This window comes from Patiria miniata, unplaced genomic scaffold, assembly GCF_015706575.1.
Source record: "Patiria miniata isolate m_02_andy unplaced genomic scaffold, ASM1570657v1 HiC_scaffold_8, whole genome shotgun sequence".
In the NCBI taxonomy this organism is placed as follows: domain Eukaryota; kingdom Metazoa; phylum Echinodermata; class Asteroidea; order Valvatida; family Asterinidae; genus Patiria; species Patiria miniata.
The window spans coordinates 1,065,542-1,079,068 of NW_024037075.1; the positions used below are offsets into that span (position 1 = coordinate 1,065,542).

Sequence of the window (13,527 nt, forward strand, 5' to 3'; positions counted from 1 at the left end):
CTTTTTTTAATATGGCTTTAAACATTAGGGAATGTTTAATTACAAATTTGAAATTATTTATTGAGGCAGACTGGAATTGATTATAAATTAAGTTGCTTCACTTCTCTTCGCAAGTTCAAAAAATTAAGATTTTACCTAACTTTCAATTCAATATGGCCGACTCGTGAATACAAAATGTAAGGCCTATTCTCTCGCAAATGCCTTTTCATCCTAGCAATAGCAGAGTAGTACTTGGCCATCACAATGGGCATCAGTGTTGGCCATATTATGATCCAATAAGTAGCAACAATATATATTTTTTGGCAACTGATCCCATTGAGGAAGGGAGGAACCAAGGCCCAACATAGAATGCGTTCATCCCAAAATATTGAATCTCAATTTTGAGAAAAAGTGAAGCATATCCACATACTTCTTTTAACAACAAACCCTTGTGGAAACTTCCCTTCATCAAATGCAGGGTTGCCGATAATCCTATGAGTACTGGTATGTTCATGTACTTCATGTTCAGTGCATTGAATACAACTAAACTTGTATTTTGATCAGAAGTTTCTTGGAGGATGTCATTGAACCTGGTGTGCGCTGTGAAACTTTCCGCTGCCGTAACCCAACACCAAAAATCTCTGTGGCTAGGCCACAATTGAATAACCAGTGTTGACACGCGTCCCACTGTTTTGTAAATTAGCGGCAGGCTGTGCTTGGCCAGTGGTGTACAAAGTTTGCCAGTAACAATTGAAGAAGTTTTTTTTTCTCTCTCGTCATGGGCTCACTGCTGGGCCTATTTTGCTTCCCTAGTGGGGCGGTGGCGACAGGCTCGTCAACAGGCCCATTGAACTTGCGATTATTGAATTATCTCGGAGCCATTGCATCACAAACCCTTCCTTTATCTTACAATTTCCTGAGACTATTGTTCGTTGTGTGGTAGGTTTGGCGGGCAAAATGAGGAAAATAGAGGGTTGGTTCTTTTTTTTTTCTTTTTCTTTTTATCATAAAGAAAACGAAAGCTGGCTGACCATTGATTGTCTTGGAGCAACATTTGTGGTAGAAAGAAACAACATAAATAAAGGAATGAATTGACCTGGTTTCAATTATGGAGTGAATCAATGTTGGCATTGACGAAAATGATTTTGAATAGAAATTGGGAGCTGGGATATTGAATAGAAAGGGGGTGGAGCAGGGCTATTAAGCCTTAGAAATGACCCCTGATGCGAAAGAACTCTTACTTTTAGCAAAATCTTATCTTGTTCACAGTCTGTAGTAATCTTTCAATATCAAATTGGATAATCATGTTTTTTTTTTCCCTCAAAACTTGTGATGTACATGGTAGTACAATGTATGTCATTGTCAGGCATGCAACTTTTTCTTGGATCAGCTGATATCCTCATTTTTGACTTCACACTTATGCCATTAAAAATTGAAAAAAACAAAACATTGTACAAAGTCTAGTAAAGATTGGAGTTTCCTCTTTTTTGGGTTAATTCCAAGGTCCATGCCTGAGTATGTTCTCTGTGGCAGCCTGACATTTTATGTCATTCTTTTCTTTTGTCAGCCACGCAGCAGTGAGGGAGCGTTGAACGGAAGTTCATTGGCATTACCGCATGCTGCCTGCGTCAGGCGCATTTTTTAATAGTCTCGGGTGCTTAGTCTGCAGTCTGCACAGTGGTGTTGTAAATGTCTGAGTTAAGCCTTCCCAAGAGGGAGATCAGGACTTGCCGCATGGGTTACAAATTTTATCACTGCATGCAAAAGTTCCTGCTGTTGCCGAGAGAGAACTGTGGAAAAGTCACCTACATTGACGGTCGTGGACAGTCAAGTCAAAATCAAACCTGAAGCTATCTAAAATTGCTCAGTTTCATTCTCTGTTAGAACAGATAAATTATTTGAAGGGAAAAAAAGGCAGTCAAGCGAATTCAAGGGAGTGCCCTTGAAGCATACATTTGAACCTTAATTATTCTTAACTCTTTCAGTGCCCGCGAAATTTGAAAAGTTTAACCCTAAAGTGCCCAACTTCAAGCGTTTTTGTTAATTGTTCGAAATTCTGTAAAAAAAAAAAGTAAATAAGTTTTACACACTAAATTTGTTGTTGTTGCTCTCTGGTATATCCTTGATATATTGGAAAGTCAAAAGTAGTCACAAACATAGTGATACACCCTGAAACACTGGCCTGAACACAGGGGAACTCTGCACTTTTTGCAGAAAATACGAGAATTAGTGCTGCGCCCTCTCGCAAGAACTCGAATGAAAAAATAAATACAGGTCGTACATGCATGCAAATGGTACCATTAGAAAGAGCGAGAGCGCCCCCTTTTGATAACATATTTACTCTACCTCATACATGTACGAGGTTTGGCAATTTTAAGTACGAACATTACCTCGTACATGTACGAGGTTGGCGCTTTTGTACTAACAAATATACCTTGTACATGTACGAGTTTGGCACTGAAAGAGTTAACGTGCATTTACAATTCAACTATAGTTGGTAATACCTTTTCTGTTGGTCTTGCAAAACAACAAAATTTCCTTGCTCCAGAGTTTTGCCTTCCGAATCCTATATTCAAACTTCAGATCCAGTGCAGTTCCAAGTTCAAACCTAAAGTTTACCGACCTTTCACTCACATTAAAATGGACAAAAGTCAAAGTTTCGTAATAATTCCATTATTTATCGATTGCGAATACCGGGCGGCAGACAGACCATGCCATATTCCTGTCAACCATTGAAAACTGCATACCTGCCTAATCCATGTGGAATTAGATTCACACGTAGTACCTTTTTATAACTTTTTTGTTTGTTCATTTTGTACGTGATAATATGAGACTTATGAAGAACAATGAAGCCTGGATTACAAAAACACCAAAGTCAGCCAAATTGGGATAAGTGTTGATTGTTATGCATTTTCCGTGGATTGAGAAAGTTTGTATTGAATGTACTCGTGCAGATATTGAACTGAGAAAATACCTTCTAATTTTCTGTAGTGAAGAAGGGATTATCATTTTGAATAATAAAGTATAAATGGATTTTTGTTCCTCTCTGTACTCAACATTTTTTTATACTTAGGCCAAAAAAAAAATAAAAATATTTTTGCTTCCGATTGCATGGTAGGTAGGTACAGAATTTTTTTTTTTGCCACTTTTTTTGTGTACAATCATATGGAGGCGTCTGCGTGTAGTCAATGGTAAAACTTTGAAATTGATGGTTTTGGGTGTTTTTTTCCTCATTTTTCCCATAAAAAAAATTAGGGTAGGGGCTGTCAGAACAGGGTAGGTAGTGAAACTGGAAGCAGTATTATTTTTGGTAACTGCTAATTTTTTAAAAAATAATAAGTGTTTCCCTTTATAAAAACCTAAATTAAAGTCACTCGGCCTGTTCTTTCAGTATGTTTTCTCTTTCCAAGAAGATTCAGACATTTCTTCCCCAAACTTTTTGTTACAAATTGAGAACAAAGCTGTCAGAAAAAAAATTCCAATCTGTTCACGCTTTGTGTGGCCTTCAAGCCTAGTATCCCAGGGGCATATAAAAGGTTTGTGACTCCCCAGTAAAAAAAAAAAATACCTGCTGTTTTTATATTGTTTTTCCAGACAAAGACAGTCTGTGTGGTGCAATGTGGTCTGACTATTTAAACACATATGGTATTCCCATTTCTTCTGGCATTGATGCTAATAATAATGGGACAATACTGGCACCCAGTCTATTTGTTTTAATCCACCAGACCTCCTACCTGGAGGAAAATAATTCCCAAAGGATTAAATGGGATGGGACAAAAATTTCCTTCCCATTTTGAAATTCCTTGGTTTTTTTTGCAGGGCTAATGGAACAGGGATTAAAGTTACTTATTTTGCTGAAAATCTAGAGTATGAAGTAGGACAGTCAAGTTGATTCTGCGACTTAACTTGATGTGAAACCGGGAATGTAACATTGAGAATTATTCTGGTTGAGTTGTGTTGAATTTGTATGCATCTCAGGAGCAGCGTACTAAAAATACCCTCAATTGCACCCGAATTTCAACACATGTTTAACAGCCCTGCCACCACGCACTTAAATTATTTCCCTCAAAAAATTCTGAAGTACTGAACGCACGTGTCATAAGCGCCCACTATATTAGGCATTGCTAGTTTTCGATTATTACAACATTCCTCCTAGGCCAGTGACCTAGTAATCTGTTAAGATTTCTAGCCTAGCTGCTTCAAGACCTGAGTACCGGAGCCTTTTATTACAGCACCAATCAAACGCTGATCCAATCTTAATACAAGCCTGGAATGCAATCTCTATTCCCAAATTTATAACTTCCTGTCCTAATAAAGTTGTATGGGTCTGGATTACGCCTAAAGCTATTTCCCAGATAAGTAATTTTGCAGCTTGTTGAGACTTTTTTTCCTGCCTGTGAAGGGCACTGTACACCATATCTACCCCAAATACACACTGTGACTTTGGCCTACAATATTGGAACGATTAAGAACAAATTTTCTTTCTTAATATATGGGTTACTATTCTCACACTAGTTTAATAGAAAAGTTAATTTTGTCTCTAATACAGATCTGCATTTCCAAAGGAACCCTCTTATAGAATTATTTTTAACCAGAGTCATATATTCCCAAACCCCACTTTAAAAAAAAGGAACATTAGACAAAATTTCAAACAAAAATGCCATCATCTTTAACACATTACTCTCTGTACCACCCCAAACCGCCCTGCTTGTTACTCTCTGTGTTGTCCCAAACCGCCCTGCCTGCTCTGTGCTGCCCCAAACCGCCCTGCCTGTTACTTTCTGTGCTGCCCCAAACCGCCCTGCCTATTACTCCCTGTACGCCCCAAACCACCCTTCTTGTTACTCCCTGTACCGCCCCAAAACGCCCTGCCTGTTACTCCCTGTAATGCCCCAAACCACCCTGCCTGTTTCTCCCTGTACACCCCAAAAAGCCCAAGCACTGTACAGTTTTAAAGATTCAGCAATGAATGAATACACTGTAGTACACTGTAGTACAGGTGTTAGTTGGTTAACTAGTGTGTTATTGTTTTTAACTTGCAGTTATCAGGGGATGGCGATTTGGCCCCAGTCCAAGTCTTGATTGACCACGGTGACAGCGCCCCCAACGTAACCCACACGGCCGTCCCTGGGTTACCTGTCGTCTGGAACCACACCTTCCCCCACCTAGGGGTCTATCCCCTGCACCTATGGTACCACCGCGAGGGAGAAGACGTCTTTGGTGAAACGGTTATGGTTGTGCAGAAAAGGATTGATGGCATTCAGATGATTGGTCCCGAGCTGAGCAAGTTCTTTGGGTAAAATATCATGGTTTTTCCCACATTACTGAAAATCTAGATCACATTCAGGTGTTTTACCTAGTATTCCTTTTTTTCAAAGGCATATAGAATCATTTTCTTTCCATGCATTTTATCCATTTCCAATAACAGCACTGCTCAAAATCCAAAGAAATATTTTCAAAACCTAAACTGTTGAAGTTCCAGCTCAGTAGATTTTACACTTTTCGAGAAAACAGAAACCCATGCACAACTTTTTGATCACAAAACATGATTTTGTCTATATCACTCTTTTATTTCCAAAAATCAGTCGACAGAATCATTACATGGGGTGTTTAGTACCAGTTTGATGTTTAATCCCAGTAAGCCTTTTGATAATAATTTGATAGGTTACTCTAGGGATAAATGCAAATGATCCCATTTGCCTTTATTGCTATGCTTGCAAGAAATGATATGTATATAATATAGACACAGTCTTTTATCCCAAGCCTAATTTTAAGGGTTAATTTTGAAGAACTGTTTGCACTTGTTTACAGACCCGTAACAACACAAACATGGGAAGTTACGCCGACCTCGGGTACGGACATTCTCTATACCTGGACAGTCGTGCCGATCATAACCGACTATTCCCACGGAACCGAGACAAGTGCGGAGGTCAACATGGCGACCGTCATGCTGGCTGGTTCTCACGGAAAGGTAATTATGCTCGATTAATAATTCAAAGCTTCTTCCTAAGTTGTTTTCTGTGGCTGCTACGTTTAAATTTAAATACATTGACCTTGAAGCATTTTGGACAGTCTGACCCAACGTCTCCACAATTTTGTCACAGGTGTCCATGCCGTTCCACGCCCCCGGTTGCTACAACCTCACCCTCCACGCCAGCAACCTCATCTCCTCCGCCACGCACCACTCCCAAACAACCCTCCAGCAGCCCATTGTCCAAGCCACCGTCCTCGTGGACCCGGCACTCATCGGCACGCCGTCCACCTACCAGCTGGTCGTCCGAGGTGGGCCTCCCTTCCACTTCCAAATCGACTTTGGAATGGATGGCGACCTCCTCTCCACCACGTCCGAAGAGTTGGCATCTCTGGGCTACGAGGTCATCGACTACCTCCTAGATCCACCAGCTTGCATCTACACCTTCAACCAGACCTACCCGGGCCTGGGCTGGTACGACAGCTCCTTCCGCGTCAGAAATCTGGTCTCGGAGGAAACGGCGACGGCCACCGCCAAAGTGGAAGAGTGGATTACGGGACTGACTCTCACCTCTCAGAGTGACTCTCTGGTTACCATCGGTCGGTCGGTGGTCCTAGAGGCAAAGGTGGAAACCGGAAATGACGTAGTGTTCACCTGGGACTTTCAGGACCCTCGAAGTGATCCTACCCTTCTATAGTGAGTGTTAAATAACAAGTTTTAATTTTTTTTTTAAATTTCTTGAGTAGTTATTGAAGTCCAGATCTGAAATTGATATGATAATTTTTCATGCTATCCAGCTAAAAACCACAATTACCAGAAACTTATACAGTTCAGAGCACTTTTCAGGTGTGGGAATACATCAGCCATGCTCAGTGAGACTTCTCCAACCTCAGTCAGTCTTATCTGTGATTCACAACGAAATTATGTTACCTCTTTAGCTAGTTGATGCTTCACGCAAATGCAAATGCAAAGATGCATTGGAGTAGAAGTTTGTTCCACTACAACATATTCACAGCACAAAAACGCATCAGAAAACAGCCCTTGCCTTTTGTCAGCAAAGTCTAGAAAAGGCAAGATTGAACTCCTTCAATTTGTACCTTTTATTTCAAAGCTGCTTCAATGCAAGCATAGCCACCCACAGGTTCAGCCAGCCCGGCACCTACCAAGTTTCTGTCAGCGCCGGAAACTCCCTCCAACCCGTTCCCCTGCGAGTCACCTACCAGACCCCTTTCTTAGTCCAGGAGGCCCCCTTTGCCCTGGAGTTGAACCCCCCGGCGGGCCACCCCCAAGGTGCGGCCCTCAACCATCAAGGCGGTCTCTGGGCCACGGAGGTGCTGAGCTTCCGGGCCCAGTGCTGGGGGTCACACCTGGTGTTCTACTTTGACTACGGGGACGGAACCGTGGAGACCGTCGTGGGGATGTTGGATGATTATGGATCCTATCACGCTTCCGGGAGCCACCAATATTTTGCAGGTCTGATTTCAGTTCACTTATTTGTTACTGAGTATGACGACGCTTAGCATTGGATTGTTCATTAATTTGAAAGCTATTGGTTTCAATTATTTTGCACCACAAATATTTATCGACAATGTTAAATGCTCAGTTTTACCAAGTAAAACGAAGCACATTACTTGCCCTTTTTGCATTAAAAAAAATGTTGTGTTTTTGATACGAGTCAATAATCGACTTATTTGTTGATCCAATACAGAGGGTAACTACACAGTCAAGGTCACTGCCGGGAACCAGTTAAGCAACGAGACCCGCCACCTACCCCGGCCGTACTACGTACAGGTTCCCCCGACCAGCCTCCGGTGCGAGAGCCCCTACAGTGCCCATGCCTTTGGCAACGTCTCGCGCCTGACGGTCCGGGTCGAGACCGGAACCCATCTGTTCTACAACTGGTCCATGGGGGACCAGACCGACTACATTGACGTGGGTGAGTATGTTTTATTTTGTCTAGTCCACAGTGTATTTTGTGTTCTATGTAAGGCAGGAGTAAAGACTGATATAAGCTCAGGGTTTCACAGTTATGGAAAATCTGGAATTTTAACATTATCATGGAAAGTCATGAAAAAGTCATAGAATTTTGTTGTTAAACAGGGAGTCATGGAAGTTGATTTCCGAGGAGAAAGTCATGGGAAATGTATAGAATCCTACACAACCTTTACGTGATGATGTGTAATATTTGGCTGTTGCAGTCTTCCAGTTTTCAATCTAGCGTACTGTACTTTTTCTTTATGCTCTATACTTGTTTGTGTGCAGTTCTGATGCTTATGAGGTGGTATGTGGTCGTGTGTAAAAATGCAAGGTTGAATAGGAGTGGTATCCCTTGACTCAGTGTGATGAGCCGGTGTATGGTAAAAAAGTTTCCAAAGAGGCCAAAACAGGATCGGAAGTGGTCATTGAAAGCCCTAATTTTGTCCTGGAAAAGTTAAAGTGATTTCATTGTAAGCTTTCTGTAGGAATCCTATTTCGGCTGAGTTTCAAATGGTCCACTGTTTGAGCCCGGAAAATACTGACGATTTGAGGGTTACTGTTCTTTCCCATTATTGACCATGCAACTAGGCCCATCTGTGAGCCACCTCTACCGCTCCCCGGGAAGCTACACGGTCACCGTCGTCGCCTTCAACAAGGTCCAGAAGGCCCAGGCCACCTGCCGCATCTCGGTTGAGGTCCAGGTCCAAGGCGTCCAGCTCCTGATGGATCAACGGCTGCACCAGACCTACACCCTCATCACCCTAGAGGCCAGGACCGTCACGGACAGCGCACTGTGGTACCACTGGGACATGGGCGACCAGAGGGACGTGCAGATCACCTCGGTCAACACGCTGACCTCCTTGTACACGTTTCATGGCAGGTAGGTAGCCTAAGCAACTCGTATTCTTACATGCAGGAAAAGAACTGGTGGTTAATAAGGTCCAAATCCCTCCAAAAAGGGGGTGGATGGGAGGGAGTGGAGGGGGGAAGGGCGGGGGGGGGGGGGAAGAAGGGAGTAACTGTGTTACACGCATAGTAAATGCTCACACAAAAAAAACAGCACTATGGAGAGTAGTGAAGCGTGTCCGAACCTGCCTGCTTGCCCTGAGCTTAACCACACAAAATAACCATGTAGGGATTTGAAGTGTTATCCATGTTCCCCCCAAAATCACCTCAATGGAATTTGAAGTGTGGGTGCTAAACTTGGAGGGTTGTGAAGTGCTGAAGACTAGGACGTTTAAAGGACAAAAGCTACTATGAATTCAACTGTACTACATTTTATTAAAATCTATTTAATTACCAGATAAATCTATTAAACTGTACTGAGTGCTGGAAATAAAACATGAGTCGGTACAAGGACTGAATGATGGTTATGGGCGATACAGGGACCAATTTCAATCTCTTCCCACTCACCAGGTACTACGTGACCGTCCTGGCCGCCAATCACGTCAGCAACGCCACCTCCCTCCCCGTGGAGCTGACCCTCCAGACCGCCATCCAGCAGGTCAGCATCCACGCCCAGAGCGCGGCCCTGGTCAACCAATCCGTCCACTTCGAGGCCTGGTTCAAGGGCAGTGACACGAACTTCGTCTGGGACTTTGGCGACGGCACAGAGAAAATTTACACCACCGCGGAGAGCGTCTATCACAAGTACAACAGGTGGGACCTTCTGTTCATATTAGTCCTAAAAACCCTCCTGTTGAGTTCCTTATCAGTAAAAGAAAGACAAGTTAATGAAAGGAATGTTTGTTTAAACAATCAACAACACGGAAAGATTACAGAAAAAGAAGAAAATTATGAATGACCATTTTCTGATTCGCCTCAGGACTGGAGAATTTTTCCTGCATCTGGAAGTGTCCAATCTGGTCAGCAATGCTACCGCCGTGTCCAAGATCTTCATCCTGACCAGAATGTGTCATCCTCCCGTGCTGGACATTGTTGGATCTGATCCCAGAACTGTAAGTAGTCAAAACAAGGGGAAAAAAGGGGGTCGTCCGCTTACCTCGGCAGTTTATTGGACCTCATTTCATCCTATTAGGCCTGCAATTTTTCCTCAGTCAGTTGATTTTCACTTCACACTCATGCTTTTTAAAAATGTAAAAAAAAATCCTTGTATAAAGTTTTGTAAAGTTTGGAATTTCCTCATTTTTGGGGAGTTACTTCCCAGTTGCATGCCTGTTTGGTCACAGTACTTGTGATGGATCATAAATCATCACAAGTCAATCCCAGTTTTCTCAGAAGCCATCACTTGTTCATCACAATTTCATCACAAGCCATCTCAATTAAGTCCAAAGTTAATTCACAAGCTGTACAACAGTCACATGTTTCTTGTGACTGGACTTGTGAACTGACTTGTGATTTACCTGTGACCAGACTTCAACCTTACCCCTACTACTCTATCACCCCAGGTGTACAGGACCCACTTGGGAGTGATACTAAACTGTCTCAGAAAAAAACCAACCTAATTAAACTTCTCCTCCCCTACACACCTCACAAACACCCCCTTAAATCACTCATTCCCTTCTCCAACTTCATTTTAAACCAAAAAAAAACAAAAACAGGTCAAGCATTCTGAAGACATCCGCGTGGAAGCAGAGGTGGCAATCGACTGCGACATCACCAACCTGGCCCTGTACTCCTGGTCCATCACATGCTCCCAAAATGGCACGGAGGTGTCACTCCTGCAGGACCGGGCCTCGCTCAACCAGAGAACCCTGTACATCCCGCGATGGGACCTGCCTTACGGATCCTACACGTTCACACTTGACGTAAGTTAAATTCGAACTGTAAATTACTGTTTTATGTAAAGCTTTTTCAAATGTGTTTGTTTGCCAAATTGTGGCCAATCCTTCCTAGGTGAATGTCCAGTGTTTGCAAGCTTTCAAACTGCAAAGATAAAAATGTAGGTTAAGTAAACGTTACTGGATTTTACCATTAAAAAAACCAATATTGCCTCCATTTGTGACAATTTTTCTGTCACTAAGTTTATCTGAAAAACATTCTCACAAGTTATACGTCAATATGGGTCATTCTGTAAATTTGGGGTCCACTTTTTTTTCCTGTCCCTGTTACATCTGACATCTGCATAGCAAACTACTAACCCAACAAGTAAACAATTCTTTGAAGTCAATCGTAATGATACTTGATGGTTAATTACAAAGTACCAACGTAGTAGGGGCAAGAAAAACTCACTTTTTGGACCCTAAATGTATAGAATGGCTCGTATACAAATTATACAATCTTACCCTTTTATTGTTTTTTTTTTAAACAGTGATAGACCCTTTCCCAGAAGCACACATTTCTGTTACACCCTTCACATATATAATATCCAGTTAAAATCCACGCCCTGTCTGCTCCACTGTTTCCGTTGTTTTTCATTTTGAGGCCAAATTCATAGAAATTTGCTTGGCATAGAAAATAATTGCTTTAGCAAAAACAGGTTTACCGGCCAAAATGCACTGCCATTTACGTTGCCCGTAGCTGGTACTCGGCTGATTTTTGCTTAAGAACATGAATTTGCTTACCAAATTTGTTGTTGTCTTACAGGTGGTCATGAACGGGACCATAGTCTACGCCCAAGACAGCATCCAGCTGGATGTTGTAAGGAGCCCCCTGATGAGCATCATAGAGGGGGGCACGAGGCGCTACTTCGGCCCCGACATGGTTGCGACTCTCAACGGCAGCTTTTCTTACGACCCGGATGACCGCAACAGCAACAACGATCTCAGGTAGACCCAATGGGATTTTTGAGACAGCATTTGGAAAGAACGTTATCTGAAAATTAGGACGGTTTTCCCCTTATTTCTGTATGTTGATGACACGTAGAATATTTGAAATTCCAAAAGGAGATTGCAGAAGACTTGAAGAATGCTGAGAAGCAATTATAATGAACAAGTGATGTAAATTCTGAGCAGTCGAGAAAAAGCTAGAAATAACTTTTTAATTATTTAAAGACACTGTCTCTTGACTATAAATACCTCTCATGGTTTATTCCTGAGATTGTGCATTTGAATCATGTTGTTTATCTCATATTCACAAGGCCACTAACTCATTCTCCAAAAATATACCTCCACTTCTGCGCAGCGGAACACAAGTTACCAGACATGGCTTATGTACTGCATAGGCACATGCAAAACAAATTTTTAAAACCTAAAACCGCAGTAAAAGTTAAACACATGGTATTTGAAAATCCACGATACCTTCATTAAAAAAAAATCTTCAACTTCAAATTTCTTGTCTTCCATTCGCCATTAAATAACAATCAAGGTACAACTGGACCTGTCACCCACTGGGCCTAACCACCGCGTCCTGCTTCAACGCGACTGCCCTCTCCGTGGCCAACCAGACCTCTATCCTCCCATCCTCCAATGAGTCCCTGGTCTTCCCGACCTCCTGGCTGCTTCCCAACGACTCCAGGTCTTTCGTCTTCACCCTCCGTGTCAGCAAGGAGGGGCGGGCTGACGCTGAGGTCACGCAAGTCCTGACCCTCGTGCAGGAGGTGGTCGGGGCTGAAGGCAGGCAAATGCAGTAAGTTTTCCCAAACCCTGATGATGCGACAAAACCAACACCAAGATTTTTACATGATTTTGAAGCTTTCAGAATTAAATACACCCGATTCCCTGAAGTATTTTACTTTGGGTTTAATGTCCACATTTACTTAAGTACAAGAATTTTATGTTTTATTCTGGCAGCTCTCTAGCAAAATTTTGCAAAAAAGTGAAAAAAATGCATTTGTGTTTTCTAGTATTGGATTTTAATCAATAAAGTGCAGCCTTGACAGGGAACAGCAAAGGAAAATTACTGTAAATTTAATTTGTCACAAGCCCGTAATTTATAGATTGCAATAGGAAACCTGCCATAGGAAATCTGCCAGTGTTTGCATACCCAGGTATTTATCAGCATTACAGACCTCTTCGTGTTGCTACTTCTCCAAAAACTGCTTTCAAATGATCGCCACAGCTTTCATGCGCTCAAATATTCTCTTGTCGCCAGGGTGTCCATCGATTGCCTGAAGTGCGATGACGGCATCATCAATGCCAATGAGCAGCTCACCCTGGAAGCTGTGTGCCCGGAGTGCGACGAGAACACCACCTACACCTGGGAGCTGTACGTGGTCCTGGATGGCATCACGTCCAGCAGCTTTTATGATTTAACCTCAGGTAGGCGAATGAAGTTCTTTCAATGGATGACTTAAAACAAATCGTGTACCATCAGAAATCAGTCGCAAGTCCAAAAACAGTTCATCCAGTCTTGAGACATCTTTCCATATGTGCCTTTTTTTTTGTTACGCATCTCACGTAAGCATTGTGTGTCTATCAAAATCACTCCTTGGACGATCACAACGGACACACAATGTATACATACATGAAGCACACGTGTGCAACATTAGAAGATTAATTTTTCGTAACCTTGAAAATAACATGCATATGCAATGCACGTAACGGTTATAAAAAACGCACATATGGGAAGGTGGCTTGAAGCGGTAAGCTGTTCATGTGAACTGTAATAAAGACATCCCTTTTTCATTGTGCATGCTTTGTTGCCTGTGACTTCACTTGCGATTTTACTTGTGGCTGATTTGTCATGGATTAGAGACAACT

General features: G+C 42.3%; 1 protein-coding gene across 2 annotated transcripts in view; it reads left to right on the forward strand.

The window, feature by feature from the left end:
* LOC119719100 (polycystic kidney disease protein 1-like 1) overlaps positions 1–13,527 on the forward strand; it is an 85,744-nt gene that overhangs the window by 22,067 nt on the left and 50,150 nt on the right. For both annotated transcript variants that reach the window (XM_038188415.1, XM_038188416.1), the window contains exons 11-22: positions 5,022–5,275; positions 5,791–5,950; positions 6,084–6,646; positions 7,062–7,423; positions 7,659–7,886; positions 8,516–8,807; positions 9,344–9,586; positions 9,753–9,885; positions 10,489–10,695; positions 11,474–11,655; positions 12,194–12,454; positions 12,920–13,086. In XM_038188415.1, coding sequence (XP_038044343.1) covers positions 5,022–5,275; positions 5,791–5,950; positions 6,084–6,646; positions 7,062–7,423; positions 7,659–7,886; positions 8,516–8,807; positions 9,344–9,586; positions 9,753–9,885; positions 10,489–10,695; positions 11,474–11,655; positions 12,194–12,454; positions 12,920–13,086 — 3,052 coding nt within the window. The remainder of the gene's footprint in view (positions 1–5,021; positions 5,276–5,790; positions 5,951–6,083; positions 6,647–7,061; positions 7,424–7,658; positions 7,887–8,515; positions 8,808–9,343; positions 9,587–9,752; positions 9,886–10,488; positions 10,696–11,473; positions 11,656–12,193; positions 12,455–12,919; positions 13,087–13,527) is intronic.